This window comes from Myxine glutinosa, chromosome 1 (assembly GCF_964187855.1).
Source record: "Myxine glutinosa chromosome 1, kmMyxGlut1.1, whole genome shotgun sequence".
In the NCBI taxonomy this organism is placed as follows: domain Eukaryota; kingdom Metazoa; phylum Chordata; class Myxini; order Myxiniformes; family Myxinidae; genus Myxine; species Myxine glutinosa.
The window spans coordinates 397,035,861-397,055,021 of NC_136261.1; the positions used below are offsets into that span (position 1 = coordinate 397,035,861).

The 19,161-nt window shown below is 46.5% G+C and overlaps 1 protein-coding gene across 1 annotated transcript in view; it reads left to right on the plus strand.

Annotated features, from left to right (window-relative positions):
• Window positions 1-19,161, plus strand: part of LOC137416873 (uncharacterized) — a 185,675-nt gene that overhangs the window by 135,911 nt on the left and 30,603 nt on the right. Inside the window, exon 4 of the mRNA XM_078770325.1 lies at window positions 17,563-18,180. Within this exon, the coding sequence (XP_078626451.1) occupies window positions 17,563-18,180 (618 nt within the window). The remainder of the gene's footprint in view (window positions 1-17,562; window positions 18,181-19,161) is intronic.

Genomic DNA, 19,161 nt, shown 5'->3' on the forward strand with positions numbered 1-19,161 from the left:
AATTCATACTTAAATCGAGAATTATTTGAGAAAAACACAAACATGGACAAGAAATTTGCATTGAAATTGTGAGGAAGGTTGGCAAAAAAATCAATCAGAATTGAGTTTTCGAGCTGCTAACCTGGAACGTACAAATAAACATTAATTTGAAGAATTACATTGAGAGTTAAGAACAATAAAACGAAAGGATATTACAAGAGAACATTGGCGTGCCAAATATATAAACATATATACACAAAGAATTAAGTTAAGCACCCCCCCCGTTTTTTTACAACCTCGCACATTACAAGTTTGTTGTCGTCAAAACAGTGTAATATACCCATGATATTGCTATATTTTCTGGAGAAGTGATATTATGGTCACATAAAAACATAACAATCATGCCGTTTTCAATATTTTATTCTGAATAATTTAAGGTGAAATTTTTTGGGAATTTTAGGCATATTTTCACCTCAATTTAAGTATGGAGCTATAGGTCCATCACGGACAGTGTGGATGACGTTTATGTTTTCTAACGTACAGTCATTGTTCTGAGAAGACCTCTAGCGATCTTTGCGTCAATAACGTGTGTAGGACCCACGTGATCGGATCACTGACTCAACCAATCACTTTTTTTCACTTTGATCACTCAATTTCATCAATGGATAATTGCTAATGTCATACCAATCATTATTTGATCTCACATACCTTAGAATATATGCCAATGTATACATATACACAAAGAATATATATTAGGGGGTGCTTACCTTAATTCGTTGTGTAGGGGTGCTTAACTTAATTCTTTGTGTATACATTGTCTGTCAATCATTGAGTTTGGAAAATGACACTTTGTATATATTTACAAAGTATAATTCTGAAAATTTTGCACATATAATCTAGGTTTCTTTCTAAAACAGCTTGTTGAGTGACTTTCAGTTGCGATTTTACGAGGTAGTTCATTCCACAGTTGTGCAAACGCCAGGAACTGACACAGGCCACGCCTCCTTGTGCGAGTGGCAAGATGGCCGCCGCTGTCACGCGCCAGCTTCACAGCTTTGTACAAGCCTATTGGCCGATGCTCTATCCAGTAGTATATACAGATCAGTGATCAGACCCCTTGTATGAATTGGATGTAGTTTGGCAAAACAACATGTGTGACATTCTTGAATGTTTGTGCTTCATGGCCATGTGTACTTAATTTTAGAATAAATGGTTGTATGAAACATTGTCTTATTAAAACCATTTCCCATTTTATTGTGTCCAATTTCAATATCAGTTTGAAAGTCTCTCAATATGTCACCAACCATAATATAGACGAGACGGATTTATGAAAAAGGCCATGTATAAGCTTCCAGGTGCATTTTGGGGTAAAAGTTGTAAAGTTAAAGTGAAAGAGCTGCATGTATATTGTATATACATGATATGTAAATGCTTGTTCAAAGAAATTGTCCAAAAATGGCAATTTGGCGACCATTTTGTTCATGCTAATTAGAAGGTCAAAAACTCAAAATTCGTCTTGGGAATCAGGTTCGTTGAGTTCAGCATACCCTGATTATGTTAAAAAGTGAGGTTCCCAACTTTTACCCAAAATGCACCTCGAAGCTTCTCCATGGCCTTTTTCCATAAATCGCCTAGTCTATTGTGCGATGGTCCGTCATTCAGTCCATAAACACTTGAAACTTCTTCTCTGAAACCGCTGATGGGATTGTAACCAAATTTGGCACAAATGATATTTGTTGTGTTGTGCCTAAATTTGTTCAAGGCATTTTTAAAAATCGGGGTCTAAGGGGTCTACCGGGGGTCAAAGTGGATCCAGGTTTGCTCGCACAAAATAGGAATTAGCTTTTTCCTCTGAAACTACACACACTTTCGATGAAACTTTTCCACAACCTTCACCACCCGTGATTTACCGAAGTTTGTTTTCGACATTTAAAAAATCTGGCCCAATGGGGAGGTTTCCCCCCCAAAATAGGTATTTCCTTTTTTTTCAGAAATAACATTCAATTCCGATGAAACTTGACCAAATAAACTTACCACAAAAACGGCTCAACCGATCGAAACGATATTTTGTGTGGGTAATCCTGGGATCGCCACGAGTAAAATAGGCTATTTAATTTTCCCAATTTCACCTTTGGTCTTCAGTATTCTCAGGTTTGGACTCCCGCATAACATTCGCGTTCGCATAGCATCCATTGTGACGATGTATGTGTTCACGGTAGTGTTTGACGTGACGGTGTGAACGTAATGTCGTAATGTTTTTCGTTTCGTAGTCCTTTAATGAACGTTTAATGAACGTTTAATGCCCTTCGATGTCCGGGGCCGCACGCGCCCTGCACTGGACAGGCCAGCGTGTACCTTGCCCTTCGCCGTGAGGCTCGGGTAAACCACTGAGCCCCATCCGTGATAGGGACTGGGGCTTGAGACAGTGTCCTTCATTGGAAGTATAATAAACGCTGTCTCCATCGATCTTGCCAAGGCCGTAACAGCTATCGGCTCAAAATCCTTTTAACTGTTGATTTGGTACAGTAACATGTATTGGGAATTTGGTACACGTATCGGGAATTCATACGACATAGCGATTGTGAACACGATTATCGATCACGATTCACGATCACGATCATCATGATCACAGTGTATCGATCACGATTTGAAACACGATGGTGTGGAACTATGCTCTCACGATAAAGCCAGACAAAATGGACGACACCAGGAATGAAGTTTCACTGAGCTATTTATTTCTAGCTCAACTCAAAAACACTCAAAAGCCCGATAGAACGGGCGGCAATTTATAACCAAAGTTCACCACACAAAAGCCACGCCTCTCAGGCGGGGCGTGGTATGCAAATCTGTAAGCCACGCCTCTCAATGTGGCGTGGTATGCAAAGCAAGTGTGCGCCCGGGAAAGGCAAGTCCGGGCAGGTCCGGACGAGCCTGGGCAAGTGACCGCCCGCCGGTTACGTCATCGGCCGGTGCAAGGGGATTGTGTAATGCTAGGGTAACCGCTACATGCGCCCCCCCAGAATTAACTTGCACCGGGAGAATCAGTTTGAGGGGGGTCTTGATGACCCGGCCAAAACGATCCCTGGCGATTCGTGTGGGGGTGGTAGGTGGCGTGGCGGTGGATGGTCGGGTGGGGGGCTTGGTTGACGGGGGACGGCCCCGTCATGGAGGAAGGGTCAACCGTGGAGGTTGGTCGAGGTCCAAATGGGCCGGCTTGAGGCGGTCCACGGAGATGTGGTCCGGTTTGCCGCCGATGTCCATGATGAACGACTTGTCGTCCCTCTTCAGGACCCGGAAAGGTCCATCGTACGGTGGCCGGAGCGGTCCCCGGTGTGCGTCATTCCAGATGAAAACGTACTCCGCAGTGCGAAGTGCTGGGGGGACGTGGGGTTGGGGGCAGCCGTGATGGGACGTGGGCACGGGGGCAAACCTCCTGGCGGCCTCCTGGAGGACCGAGCGTTGGCGAGCCGCGGACCAGGGGCCGGTGGTGTCGGGGATGAACTCGCCCGGCACGCGCAGTGGCTGGCCATAGACCAGCTCGGCGGTGGAAGCCTGGAGGTCCTCTTTAGGGGCCGTTCGGAAGCCCAATAGGACCCACGGGAGCCTGTCAGCCCAATCGCCATCCTGGAGGCTGGCCCTGAGAGCAGTCTTCATCGAGCTGTGGAACCGCTCGCACAAGCCGTTGCCTTGGGGGTGGTAGGCCGTGGTGTGGTGTATCTTGACCCCCAAGGCCTGGGCGACCGCGCCCCAAAGTTCAGAGGTGAATTGCGGGCCTCTGTTGCAGGAGATGTCCAAGGGGGCACCGAAACGGGCAATCCAGGTGCCAATGAAGGCCTGCGCCACATCGGCGGATGTTGTTGATGCCAGCGGGACGGCCACCGGCTACCTGGTGGTCCTGTCCACCATCGTGAGGAGGTGGGTGAAGCCCCGCGAGGAGGGAAGGGGTCCCACCAGGTCCACATTGACATGGTTGAAGCGCCACGCGGGCACGTCAAATGGTGCCAATGGGGCCTGGGTGTGCCGTTGGACCTTCGCGTGCTGGCAGGCGACACAGGCGTTGGCCCAGTCGCGGACGTCCTTATGGAACCTGTGCCAGACGAATTTCGCTGCCACGAGCTTCTGCAACGCTTTCCGGCCTGGGTGGGAAAGGCCATGGAGGGCGTCAAAAATGTGCCGCTGCCATCCGGTGGGCACGATGGGGCGATGTTGGCCCAGGGAAACGTCGCACAGGAGAACTGTGCCTGTGTCCTCGAAGGGGACGTCGGCCAACCGCAGGCCTGTGTCTGCTGTCCGGAGGGCTTGCACCGTGGGGTCAGCTGTCTGGTCGGCCGCCATGCGGGCAAAGTCCACACCGAGGTGGACGGCATTCGCGCCGGACCGCGAGAGGCAATCGGCCACAGCATTGTCCTTGCCCGCGACGTGCCAGATGTCCGTCGTAAATACGGACACGGCGGAGAGGTGGCGCTGCTGGCGGGCTGACCTCGGCTCTGCAACCTCGGCCATGGCGAAGACCAGGGGTTTGTGGTCCACAAACGCCATGAACGGGCGGCCCTTTAAAAGATGGCGGAAGTGGCGAACGGCCAGGTAAAGGCCGAGGAGCTCGCGGTCGAAAGCACTATACTTGCGCTCGTTAGGGCGAAGCTGTCGGCTGAAGAAGGCCAGCGGTTGCCAAGCCCTGTTCACCCACTCTTCATGCACGGCGCCCACCACGTAGTCGGAAGCGTCCGTGGTGAGGGCGATGGGTGTGTCGAGCGCCGGGTGCGCCAGCATGGTCGCGTTGGCGAGGCCAGCTTAGTGCCCGTGAATGCCTGGTCCATCTCTTTGGTCCAGGCGATGTCGTGCTTGGCCGGCTTGCCCCGGAGGGCTTCATACAGGGGGCGCATGAGTTGGGCGGCGCGAGACACAAACCGGTGGTAGAAATTTACCATTCCCAAAAATTCCTGTAGGGCCTTGATGGAGCAGGGGCGCGGGAAACTTGTGACTGCCCCCACCCTGGTCGGCAGCGGAACGGCCCCGTGCGACATGATGCGGTGCCCCAGGAAGTCGACGGCCGTTACACCAAACTGGCATTTTGCCGGGTTGATGATGAGGCCATGCTGGCCGAGGCGCTCAAAAAGCGTGCGCAGGTGGATGAGGTGCTCCGCCCGGGAAGTGCTGGCGACGACAACGTCGTCCAAGTAGACTAAAAGGAAGGTGAGGTCGCGCAGCATGCTGTGCATCAGCTGTTGGAAGGCCTGGGCCGCGTTCTTAAGGCCGAACGGTATGCGAAGGAACTCGAAGAGGCCAAAAGGTGTAATTACCGCCGTCTTCGGCACGTCGGCCGGCCGGACGGGTACCTGGTGGTAGCCCCGAATGAGGTCGACCTTAGAAAAGATCTCCCGCCCTGCCAAACGGGCGGAAAAGTCCTGTATATGTGGTATCGGGTACCGGTCGGGGGTGATGGCGTCGTTGAGACGACGGTAATCGCCGCATGGTCGCCATCCGCCACCCGGTTTGGGCATGATGTGCAGGGGTGAGGCTGCATGGTCGCCATCCGCCAACCGGTTTGGGCATGATGTGCAGGGGTGAGGCCCACGCACTATTCGAGTGCCGCACAATGCCCAATCGCTCCAGTGCGTCAAATTCCGCCTTCGCCACGGCGAGTTTGGCCGGGTTGAGGTGACGAGCCCTGGTGTAGACCGGTGGACCTGTCGTTGGGATGTGGTGTTCGACGCCGTGTTTGACGGCGATGGCCGAAAACGTCGGCTGCGTGAGGGCGGGAAACTCAGCGAGTAGGCGGGTGAAATCGTCCGCGGCCGGGAGAGCGCAGGCTAGCTTGGTTGGTGCGGAGCCGCTCAATGAGCAAGCGAGCGAGCTGAAGGTCTCCGCGTTGATGAGCCGACGCCGTTTGACGTCAACCAAAAGCCCATGCGCACAAAGAAAATCTGCAACCAGCAAGGCCCTGGGTACGTTCGCCGTGATGAAGACCCACCTGAAGCGCTGGCCCCCGGCGCAGAATGCGACGCTGCGCAAACCGAAGGTGCGGATGGAGGAGCCGTTTGCGGCGACCAAGGCGGGGCCACAAAGCGCGGCCTGTTTGTCCTGCACCGAGGTGGTTATCACGCTCAGCTGAGCGCCGGTGTCGCACAAAAAACGCCGCCCGGATGCTGTGTCCATAATAAACAGAAGGTTGCCTGAATGGCCGATGCTCATGGCAGGCAGTGAGCGCCGGCCTGGTCGTTTCCCGACCTGCCGAAAGTGCACGGTGGGCAGCACGTTCTGGCCTTCTGCCCGAATCTGGCGTGGTTGGAGCACATGGTCCGCTCTGGTGGAGGCTCCGGCCGTCGGGTTCGGTCGACGGGGCGTCGCAGCGGCCGCTGCCGCCAGTGGCGCTAACTCGGCCGGTGGTGGCGCCAGTCGTGGCGCGGGCGTTGCCTTGGTCGGCCAGGGTTCCAGGCGGCCGCTCCGACGTGTTGCCTGGCCAAGAAAAAATTATCGGTCTCCTTGGCCAGGGCGCGAGGGTCCGTGATGGGCGAATTAGCCAAAGCTAATCGTACCTGCCCGGGTAGCTGCCGGAGGAACAGCTCACAGAAGAGGAAATCTGGGCTGTGGTCGCTGAGTAGAGCAAGCATGTGGTCCATGCATTCGGATGGACAGGCCTCACCCAGCTCCGGGAGGTCGAGCAGTTGTCGCGTGCGTTCGGTCTCCGTGAGTACAAACGCACTGAGGAGTAGGCCTTTGAGCGCGCCGTATTTGTCGGCGTTCGGCAGGTTCTGTAGGAATCTCAGGACCCGGGCGGCAGTGGAGGCTTTGAGCGCGGAGACCACATGGTGGTAGTGCATCATGTCCTCCGTAATGTTCCGCAGGGCGAATTGAGAATCCGCTTGGGCAAACCAGATGGCTGTGTGCGATTCCCAAAAGCAAGGGTGCTTCAAAGCTGCAGAGGATTGAAAAGAGGTGCGCCGTGTTCTTGAAAAGGGGTCACCAATTGTGGAGCTATGCTCTCACGATAAAGCCGGACAAAATCGACGACACCAGGAACGAAGTTTCACTGAGCTATTTATTTCTAGCTCAACTCAAAAGCACTCAAAAGCCTGATAGAACGGGCGGCAATTTCTAACCAAAGTTCACCACACAAAAGCCACGCCTCTCAGGCGGGGCGTGGTATGCAAATCAGTAAGCCATGCCTCTCAACGGGGTGTGGTATGCAAACCAAGTGTCCGCCCGGGCAAGGCTAGTCCGGGCAGGTCCGGACGAGCCAGGGCAAGTGAGAGCCCGCCGGTTACGTCATCGGCAGGTGCAAGGGGATTGTTTAATGCTTCCGGTAACCGCGACTACGGAATAATATTTACCGACATGAACAGTGATGTGGCTTTTATTGAAATTCTAAAGATGCTGTTTAGATTTTGATGATTTGCGTGTGATATGATTCAACGGATGTTTATATGAATCGTTTAAAATAAAAAAAAACCTTCAATTTCTTATATTTAGCCTTTTCGTTTTGGCTTCCCAATTGGAGCCGCGCCCATAGGGCGGGTACTGTTGCAAGTTAATATAATCGCATTAATGTAACTTTTTTCCGTGAGGTAAATTTAACAAACACTCATGACGTAAACAAATATACCTGCCTTCTCAGTTTGGAATGATGTCCACTGTCCACGGACCATTAGGTTCCGTCTTGGGGCCCACTGATTGGTCACGACCACTGAACTATAACACTACGTGGAACGGACAGTCTGCGAACACACACACAAAAGGCCCATAGGCAGTGAATTTTACATGAAGCCACGGGATCGCAATGCATTATGGGATTTAGTCACGCAAAAAGCGTATTGCTTTTGTATCGCTGTGATTGAACGACGTACACATCTTGCAAGATTTATATAGAGATTTCTTTCATAATTGCACATTTGTTCTTAGTTGTTTCACTTCGGTGACATGATACTAGAGTAAAACAGAATGCCATCCTGTTCTGCAATCAACTGCACGAATCGAGATGTTCGTGAAAATCGCGAGAAAGGGTTGACATTTCACAGGTAAGGAAACGCCAATTTTTTTCCATTTTTTTCCCTTGTCACCCTTTTGTCACTTACATGTAATCACTTTTTTTTTCAGGTTTCCACGATGCAACCCAGATCGGTTGAGGCAATGGCTGATAAACATGCGGAGGGACAGATGGATGCCAACAGCCAGGTCTGTGCTATGCTCCAAGCACTTCACAGCACAAAGCTTCCACACGTTTGGACTGCGTGTAAAGCTCCGTGATTCTGCTGTGCCAACAATATTTGACCTCCCTCGTCATCTCCAAAAGGTATGTTGTATTCACATCTGTACATTTAAATCCAAGTTGCTCTGAGTGTACACTGTTCTATTATTAATAATTATATCAAACTTAGACTAAGAAATACAGGTAGAGTACATTGTGACATGTACAGTATATATGTCACATGTGATTCCATCTTTGATATTGTGTGTCTTGATCAGGTTTTGAGGTACTAAGACAATCCTTCACATCAGAAATAATTGATGCAATTGGTGAGGTGTAAAACAAAATTAAATTTCATAATGAATTTTAGTAACACTTTGGAATAAAGCCATTGTTTAAGGGATGACAATTTTCACCAAAAGAGGCACCTGTCATTAGACGGCTGCAATAAAATAGTTTTAAAGAATTTATCTTTATATCTGATGACATTGTCTATTTGATTGTCTTAGTCTCTTAGACAACTAATGTATTGAAAGAGATCACATTTTGGGAACATTTATGTTACCTGCTAATGCACACTGGCAGAAATTCTGATTTTGTTTGTGTGCACACAAATGGGCAACCAATGTAAGACCTTCTGGTACTTTGTGATTAAAATACTAATTTATGAAATTTACTAGTTCCTATAGTGATTACAGCAATTTTAATTATTAGCTTCTGCAATGTACATCACTGTTTGCATGGAATTACCCTTTGAAATTTTGTTTTTTGTTTTTTGTTTCAGAAAGTGAACAACCGGAAATGCCCAGCAGTCCGCATTTCTACACCACCTTTAAGGGAACCAGATCTTCATTCTTGCCCATTGCCACAGCAAAATGCCCCTGTTGACCCGCTGGCTGAGCACAATTATGCTACAATGGACTCTCCGAGGAAATTGAAGCACAAGTTAGATAAGTCCATAGAGAGACTGGAAATATGTCAAAAGAAAATGAAAGTAGTGCATCAACGAACACGCCGTTTTAAGCGGAAGGTAGAGACCCTGAGAGGTGTCATCAATGAGCTACGGAATGAAAACCTGATTTCCACCAATTGCGCGGACTTGCTTGATGGCACCATTGATGGCATACCTAAAGATTTGATGACAAGAATCGTTGAATGCAAAAAGGGAAAGGGATCATCTGCTTATCCTGAGGAGCTGAAGTCCTTTGCACTCACACTACAATTCTACTCGGCAAAGGCTTATGAATATGTCAGAAAAACTTTTGACTTGAGCATACCCCACCCACGCCAACTTCGGAGATGGTACAGTAGGATTGATGGTGATCCAGGTTTCACGAAACAGGCATTCTCCTCACTAGCAGGAAAAGTGACCAGAAACAGAGAAACTGGAAAGGAGACTATCATCGCCTTGATGTTGGACGAGATGTCTATTCACAAGCATGTGGAATTTGCTGAAGGCAAATATCATGGCTATGTAGATGTTGGAAATGGTGCAACAGATGATGCCACCCCATTAGCTAAAGATGCCCTTGTTCTCATGGCAGTCTCAGTGAATGAATCTTGGAAAATACCATTAGCATATTTCCTCATAGATGGAATGACGGGAGCAGAAAGGGCAAATTTGGTTCTGGAATGTCTGTTGCGACTGAATAACATTGGTGTACGTGCTGTGTCATTAACGTGCGATGGGCCATCCTGCCATATTGCAATGATGAAGGTACTAGGAGCAAACGTGAACATCAATGGAATGGATCCTTCATTTCCACACCCAGCTGACCCTTCCGTGCGCGTATATGTGATACTTGACGTCTGCCATATGCTGAAACTACTTCGCAATTCATTTGCAGATGGTGGGATTTTTAGAACGCAGGATGGTCAAAGTGTGAAATGGACATACATTGAAGAGCTTCACAAACTTCAAGGATCTGAAGGACTCCGACTTGGGAACAAGGTAAAAAATGCCCACATTCAGTGGAGAACGCAGAAAATGAAAGTGAACCTGGCAGCACAAATATTCAGTGCCAGTGTTGCTGATGCTCTGCAATATTGCGAAGAAAAACTTCAACTTCCACAATTCCAGGGCTGCAGTGCAACTATAGAGTTTCTTCGGCATGTTGATTCAGCCTTCGATGCTTTAAACAGCAGAAATCCGTTTGGAAGGGGGCTGAAAGCACCATTGAAAGGGGACAACCATGCATCCATTCAACAACGATTGCATGATGCTGAAGTCTTCCTTCTCGGTCTCAAAGATGGATCTGGTAGGAAAATGTGTGAAGGACCAAGAAAGACTGGTTTTGTTGGCTTCGTTGTTAGCATCAGAAGCATTTTAAACATGTATCAAGAACTTGTCGCACCAACCGATGCCCCACTCAAATACCTACTAACGTATAAATTCTCTCAGGATCACATTGAATTGTTCTTTTCCGCCCTCAGAGCACGTGGAGGATTCAACAACAACCCCACTGCAAGACAGTTCAAAGCTGCATACAAACGCCTGTTGATGAGACATCACATAAAAAATGGCACTGGGAACTGTATTCTTCGTGATGACACAGCCATTCTTCACACTGAGAGCGTCAATGATGTCACAACTATGAACATTACTCGAAAGTATGATCTCATTCCCAGACAACCCAGCAAGACAGATCATGACTACAGTGACATGCCACATATTGAGCCCTTATCAGAATATAAGGATGCGGCTGTCAACTACATCAGTGGATACATTGTGAAATCTCTTAGGCTGCATATGGACTGTATGGAATGTGCCAATGCAATGTCATCTTCTGATGGCAATGCTCATGACTTTGTCACCATGAAAGATCGCGGGAGGCTGCAGAGGCCATCAGCTAGCGTAGTATCTGTATGTAGAGAAACAGAGAAATGTTTCCAGCGACTTCTAAGAATAACTCAAGGAAAGCTTCCTCAAGGCCGTGGAGTGACATCTGCTATCTCTTCCTCAGTTCTGGAGAACACAAGCCACATGAACTTATTTCCTCAGTTGCACCGTCACCAGTTTGATACTACAATTGACAACAACCACATTCACAGCCTGATCAAGAAAATTGCATCACGGTATGGACAGATCAAGCTCTACCACTTAGGAAGGGTAAAAACAGATGCTGCTACCGGGCCCAAAGTAAGGAAGCTCCTAGCCAAAACAATTTTGTTTCGTCATCAGTAGACATGGACTTTATATTATGTAGAAAATGATAATAAATTGGATTTTTTTTTTTATTAGCATACAACATCCAGATATTTCAAAGACATGTATGATCTTAATGATAGTGAAAATTATTGTCACTGGTAATTTTTTTAATAGTATGAAGCTTTGACACTTGACTGTGTACAGTAATTTGCCTTGTTATTTGTATAACTACAGTTGAAAGTTCTTGCCTCACTCTCATCAGCTCATTTCTGAAATGCAACATATTTGTTACTGTATACACTGTACAGAAAATGTTCATGTACCTATCATGGACATTTATGCATGTTTACTCACTATTATATCTATGTATGTGTACATGTATGAAGTATATGATGCAATTTAAGCGCTTTGTTGTGCTACACTTCCTTTAATTTTTTTTGACATGTTTATTGTAATTTGCTTTGTGTGTGAATTATGGACAGTATGCCACAAAATTACCTAAACTCGACCTTGATAGCCATGTTTTGCCTTGTATTTTGTGCAAGTACAGTGTACATTACAGTATTAGTCATGTGTGTAACATTGATAATCATGGATTCAATATTTTTAGTACGTTCTTGCGATGAAAATAATGGCAAAATTTATCTTGGAAAACTTACACCTACCCACAAAGGCTATGGGGGCATTCATTTTTCTGGGTGCATACGATAGGGGGCGCCATACATGTCGGTGGCTTCAGCGGATCACGGGCACCGTCCGTTCCACGTAGTGTTATAGTTCAGTGGTCACGACCCCCTGGTTGAGAATCTCCAGCTTTCGTGTTCATCATCCACTTCGAGGGAAGGACCAAAAAACAACAACAACAACAACAGGTGATTTATTTATTTTGAAACTCTCGGCGCGTGTTCTTGGATGATAATGGATTCTTCGAGCGCTCGGTGCGGCCTCGGTCTTGTCCCGACCTGGCTGAAGATCCAGGGTCTGTCGGAGGAGTCTCTCAGAGCCGCCATCACTGGTCTGGGGATCGAGATCTTCGGAGCTCTCTGTGCCCGAGCCGAACCCGCTCCGGTGAGGGATCGACTGTGTTCTTTAGCCGCACGGAAGTTCACCTTCACCATGTACGTTGAGCTATGTCGGTACATGGAGTCATGCCGTGTGGGGCGAGGATCGGAACGGACCTTCGTGCTCGGATGTGGTGAGGATACCGGAGGACTTGATGGAGTCCTGCAGATCAGGGTGGAGGAATCGGCTGAAAACGAGGAAAACAACCCGGGGAATGGTGAGTCGTGGGAACTGCGGAACTTCATGATAAATTTTTTATATCTCTGCCGATGAATTCGCTGAAGCCATTTTCTATTCGTGTTGTCCGTCCGTGAAAGGTTTTCGTTCCCGCGATAACCAAAGAAGGTCTGAAGCGATACAAGTCAAACATAGTGCAGGTATGTTTCATGAGGTAAAGATTAACTGGTTACATTTGGTCATGTTGAGTTAAAATTATGTTGCCGCACCAACTTGTGAACAAGCGATGCGATTTTGTCTCCCACTCCCTTTTGTTATACAAGGGGGTCCATTGTATCAAATTTTCATTGCTCTTCACGGCCTTGTAGCAAACCTGCCTGCCGGACTCAGGGGGTCTTTTGGGTCATCAAGGACTTTTTGGGTCCTTGGTGACTTTTGTGTTTTTTGGGTCATGAAGGACTTTTGGATCCTTGGGGAATCTTGGGTCCTTGGGGACTTTTGAGTCATCAATTACTTTTTGGGGACTTTCGGGTCATTAAGGACTTTTGGGTAATCTGAATCTTTTGGGACTTTTGGGTCCTCAGGGACTTTTTGGTTCTCGGGGACTTTTGGGTCCTTGGAGACTTTTGGATCTTTGTGTCATTAAGGAGTTTTGGGTCCTTGGGGAATCTTGGGTCCTTGGGGACTTTTGAGTCATCAAGGACTTTTTGGGGATTTTGGGGTCATTAAGGACTTTTGGGTAATCTGAGTCTTTTGTGACTTTTGGATCCTCAGGGATTTTTTAGTATTTTGGATCATTTTGGTCTTTTGGGTCCTCGGGGACTTTTGGGTCCTTGGATACTTTTGGATCTTTGTGTCATTAAGGACTTTTGGGTCATCTGTGTCTTTGGGTCCTTGGGGACTTTTGGGTCATATGGGTCTTTTGGGTCCTTGGATGGATGTTCGCTGGGGAACCATCTGGGCACCATCTGGGCTATGGTGTTGCATATGGACTAACTACGGTTGCGACCTTTAACCTTTTAAATGATGGAATATTATTTACAAGTATTTACAAAGTGAGGGGTTCTCAAAATCGCAACAATATATATCTATCTATAATTCCAGTAATCTCTGTGTGTTTGTTTGTCTGTGACCGCTGTTTCTCGACAACCACGGGTCCGATATACTTTAAACTTGCCAGGTATATTGCTGGGGACCCGAGGATGTGCCTTTTCAAGGATTCATATTAATCGGAGAAGTAGTTACCGAGCTATGTCCAAAAAACGATTCAACCAATCAAAGAGCAGCGAGCTATCACGTGTGCCGAACGTGCCGAACAGACTCTGCCTCGGACGGCACATTTGAGAGCGTATTCATTTATTTCACGTTGGCAAACTATGTTGCCGCTATGTTGGCGTTAAACTATGTTTTAAAACTAATTAAAACTAATTTGCGATTCTTTCGCTTTCCTGCGCGTTTGTGCACGCTATGGCGATTTCTTTACCAAACTCCGCAAGCCGTTCGCTTTGGACCAAACCATTTCATGTAAATAGAGGGGGGGGGGGGGGATTGTCACCGTACTCGCAAGCCGTTCGCTTTGGACCAAACCATTTCATGTAAATAGAGGGGGGGGGGGGGGATTGTCACCGTACTCGCAAGCCGTTCGCTTTGGACCAAACCATTTCATGTAAATAGAGGGGGGGGGGATTGTCACCGTACTCGCAAGCCGTTCGCTTTGGCTTTGCGAATGGACCAAACCATTTCATGTAAATAGAGGGGGGGGGGATATAATTTTAGATATATATATAGTACGGGCATGCCCTAGTATACTGAAACGCAAAAGAAACTTACCACCTTTGAAACCTTTAAATATCAACAATAACACTGCGTGTAGTAAATGTGTGAACTTATATGCGGCCAATAGTGTCCTCACTGTCAGACAAAATGGTCCCGGATGGTCACTTGAACCTTCAATGGTCATTTCATAGCACAGCTGTTGAACAGCCGTTTTGACTGTCAGTGATTAGCCAAGGGGTACGGGATGATTTTAATGAGCTGCACGTGATGTCTTGATATTGGCTTTAAAAAGGCCAGTGCAAAATGGGCATTTTGACCAAAAAATTTGACCATTTTGACCAACTTCAAAAAGACCGAAAACGCAAAAGAAACTTACCACTTGTTTGAAATGTAATAAAATTGTAACAGTTCAAAATAAAACAAACCAACAATTGCTAATTGAAACATTGGCATTTTATTGATGACATGTCAAGTTTTTGATGAAGATACACCATCTCATCAGTTTGTTCTACAGTACAGAACAGCACAGGGTGCAATGTCAGTCCCCTTTCAATAGCGTGTGTGGCCACCATTGTTTTGGATACAGGCAGTGCATCATCGGCGTATACTGCCTACCAGTCTTTGGATGGATTGCTGCTGGATTCTGTCCCACTCAGTCCTCAATGTCTGAAGCAGCTCTGCCCGTGTCCTGGCCCTGCCAACTACGCGTCTCCCAAGCTCATCCCACAGGTGCTCTATGGGATTCAGGTCAGGGGAGAGCGCAGGCCACTGCATGGTGTTGATGTTCTCGCCTTGGAGAAATGCAGTGGTAAAGCGAGCGGCATGGGGATGAGCGTTGTCATGCTGAAAGGTTCTCAGTTCTGGGTGGTCTAGCAGGAATGGCAGCAGATGAGGTCGCAGGATGTTATCCACATACCGCTGGGCATTAAGATTCCCATTCCACAACCACCAGTGGCGTCCTGTACCGGCCTGATATGGCGGCCCACACCATCACACTTGGGCCACCCCACCTGTTGGCTTGACGCACGCAACAATCGGCATATCGCTCGCCAGTTCTTCTCCAGACATGCTCACGCCCATCAGGACTGTCCACACAGAACCTTGACTCATCGCTGAAAGCGACCTCGTTCCACTGCGCCAAGGTCCACCGCTGATGCTGCTGGCACCATCTCTGTCGGTTGCGGCGATGGGCAGCCGTCATCACGGGGCCTCTGTATGGTCTTCTGGCAGTCAGGCCATAGTCATGCAGTCGTCTTTGTGCAGTATCATTGGAGATCCGTGGGTTTGCACGCCCCGGAGTTTCTGCCGCAGTGCGGGATGCTGGACGGAATCGATCCTGCAGGTGACTTCGGACCATCTGCCTGTCCTGCCTTGCAGTGGTGACTCTTGGCCTCCCTGATCGAGGTCTGACATCTGCAGAGTTGTGGAGGGTGTCTCTGTCCACCAGGGCCGAAATCGTCTGGTGTGAACAGCCAAGGCGACGTGACACCTCATGGTAGCTCAGTCCGCCTTGCAGCATGCCCAGGGCACGCTGCCGTTGATCCCTTGACAATCGTGGCATGTTGATTGAAATGCCCATTTTGCACTGGCCTTTTTAAAGCCAATATCAAGACATCACGTGCAGCTCATTAAAATCATCCCGTACCCCTTGGCTAATCACTGACAGTCAAAACGGCTGTTCAACAGCTGTGCTATGAAGTGACCATTGAAGGTTCAAGTGACCATCCGTGACCGTTTTGTCTGACAGTGAGGACACTATTGTCCACAAATAAGTTCACACATTTACTACACGCAGTGTTATTGTTTACATTTAAAGGTTTCAAAGGTGGTACGTTTCTTTTGCGTTTTCGGTCTTTTTGAAGTTGGTCAAAATGGTCAAATTTTTCGGTCAAAATGCCCATTTTGCACTGGCCTTTTTAAAGCCAATATCAAGACATCACGTGCAGCTCATTAAAATTATCAAGTACCCCTTGGCTAATCACTGACAGTCAAAACGGCTGTTCAACAGCTGTGCTATGAAGTGACCATTGAAGGTTCAAGTGACGATCCGTGACCATTTTGTCTGACAGTGAGGACACTATTGTCCACAAATAAGTTCACACATTTACTACATGCAGTGTTATTGTTGATATTTAAAGGTATCAAAGGTGGTAAGTTTCTTTTGCGTTTCAGTATATATATATATATATTATATATATTATTTATATATATATATATCAATAAATTGATTGATTGATTGGTTATCGATGTATTAAGTGATGTATGATTTAGAAATGGATTGTGCAGCCTGGAAAGCAGCCATTAGGTGAATCACGGCTTCCACATGAAAGCATGGAAACGGCCGTAAAATGATGATGATTATGATCATGCATTAAGTGCTTATTTATTTTCTTTCTCATCTGGGCAATATCTCAGGTACATTTTGAGCGAGGAAGCTGATATTTGGACACCAGAGTGATTAAGTAATTTGGCTGTAAAGGGTATTTTTGATTTATTGATTCATCAATTAATCGATTAATTAATTGTTAAACTTTTCAATTAATTACTTTTCAAAATGTTTACAAATTCGGATGAAACAGTGGTGGTTTAGGTATGCTATTAGCTAGTTGATTAAGAAATTAATAATTTTACGATTACTATTTATTTATTTTAATGTCGCAATTAATCAATTACTGTACATTGCTCCCTCTATGTGCTGCACGGTGGCATCGCCGGACACCATAGGCGCCCCCGCAATGTCGCACGCTGCACAATATGTTGTTTATTTATTTGGCATGGGAGTTATGTGCTTTGAATATTGCTCGACTTGTACTGTGTATTATATCCACACACATTATTCGTGACACATGCTAAATATATTACACACACACATACACAAACACACACATGTTCTACAAACTCGTTTTTTATGTTTCTGTTTCATTGCAAAAGTAAATTATTGACACTGTTGGTGAATTGTTTTTCCAGATAAACATTTGGGAAAGTTTCCCCCGTTGGTCGATACAGAAGTTTCTTTCAGTCATCACATGGCATGGACTTTTTGGCAGGATGTTGATAAATTTAACGGCGAGTCGAAAAACAGCAACAACAATGGTAACGGGTGTATAACTATCCTGCAACTTCAGATCCAAAGAAGTGAGAAGCCACGCAGGTTTTCTCTTTCCAACAAAGACTTCACCTCTTCATCATGTTTGAAAGAATGTGTGAAAATACACACAGGTGAGAAGCCCTACAGGTGCACTGTGTGTCATAAGGGGTTTACTTACTCTTCATATTTATCTCAACATCAAAGGATGCACACGGGAGAGAAGCCCGACAAGTGTCCACAATGCACCAAGGCATTTAGTCAATCGTCAGGTTTACTTCGACATGAAAGAGTACACACCGGTGAGAAACCCTACAAGTGTTCTGTGTGCCCAAAGATGTTTAAGGAGGCATCACATTTACATCAACATCAAATGATACACACGGGAGAGAAGCCCTACAAGTGCTTTGTGTGCAGCAGGGTGTTTAATCGTTTGTCACATTTTTCTCAACATCAAATGATACACACGGGAGAGAAACCCTACAAGTGTTCTGTGTGCAACAAGGTGTTTAATCGTTTGTCACATTTACATCAACATAAAAGAATACACACCGGGGAGAAACCCTACAAGTGTTCCATGTGCCCAAAGATGGTCAAGCAGTCATCACATTTACATGAACATCAAAGAATGCACACGGGAGAGAAGCCCCACAAGTGTCCACAATGCACCAAGGCATTTAGTCAATCATCAGGTTTACGTCGACATAAAAGAGTACACACCGGTGAGAAACCCTACAAGTGTTCCATGTGCCCAAAGATGTTCAAGCAGTCATCACATTTACATGAACATCACAGAATGCACACGGGAGAGAAGCCCCACAATTGCTTGGTGTGTAACGAGGCATTTTCTCATTCATCACATTTGTCTCAACATCAAAGAATACATAACTGAATTTGTAAAAATATTTCCAAGAAGATGCTCCTCATGAAATGGAAACATCAGCCAATACAGCCCTCATGATTCCAAACAAACAAAAATAAATATGAACAAATTCATGCAGACAAATGGGAGCAGAAGGGCATCACAGACCTGTTATTGCCCTATCTCGCAAAACTGCAGTCGCTCGTCCCTCTGAGAAATGGCGCAAGTGCTTAATGGCAAGGACTAAAGGTGTTCAGCAAGTAATTCCCGATTGAAGCATAATTCGACACCTGGAACATTACTACTGCATTGACACGGTTCAAACCCACACTCCTCCATTCCAAGCAAGAGAGTTTTTAGTGAAGTTGGAGACATTTGTGAGAAGAAGAGGAACAGGCTGACTGGAGAAAGTGCACAGAAACTTTGTTTTCTGTCTTTCAACTTGCAGCTCTTAAACTGGAATTACTGAACTAAAACTAAACATAAATGCTGCTGTTAACAAGTGCACTAAAACGTTTCATTTTGAGTTATTCTGCAAAATCTTTCCCAAATTTTCTGCTTTGGTTTTGTACTTTTTCTTTTTAAAAACATGAATAATAATAATAATAATAATTCATTTATTTTGTATAGCGCTTTTCCAGAAGCCCAAAGGCGCTTTGACAGAGTGGCAAACATAATGCGTAACAATACATGAAAACAACAATTGCAAAAAGACAAGAATCAATAGGGAAATATTTAAAGCAAAAGGAGGGAGAAGGAGAAGAGATAGTCAGGGGTTAAATGCTGTGGGTTGAATGTTGAATGCAGTGTTGAACAGGTGGGTCTTTAGTGATGTTTTGAATGTGGTGAGTGAGGAGGAGTCTCTGATGGTGTGAGGTAGTGAGTTC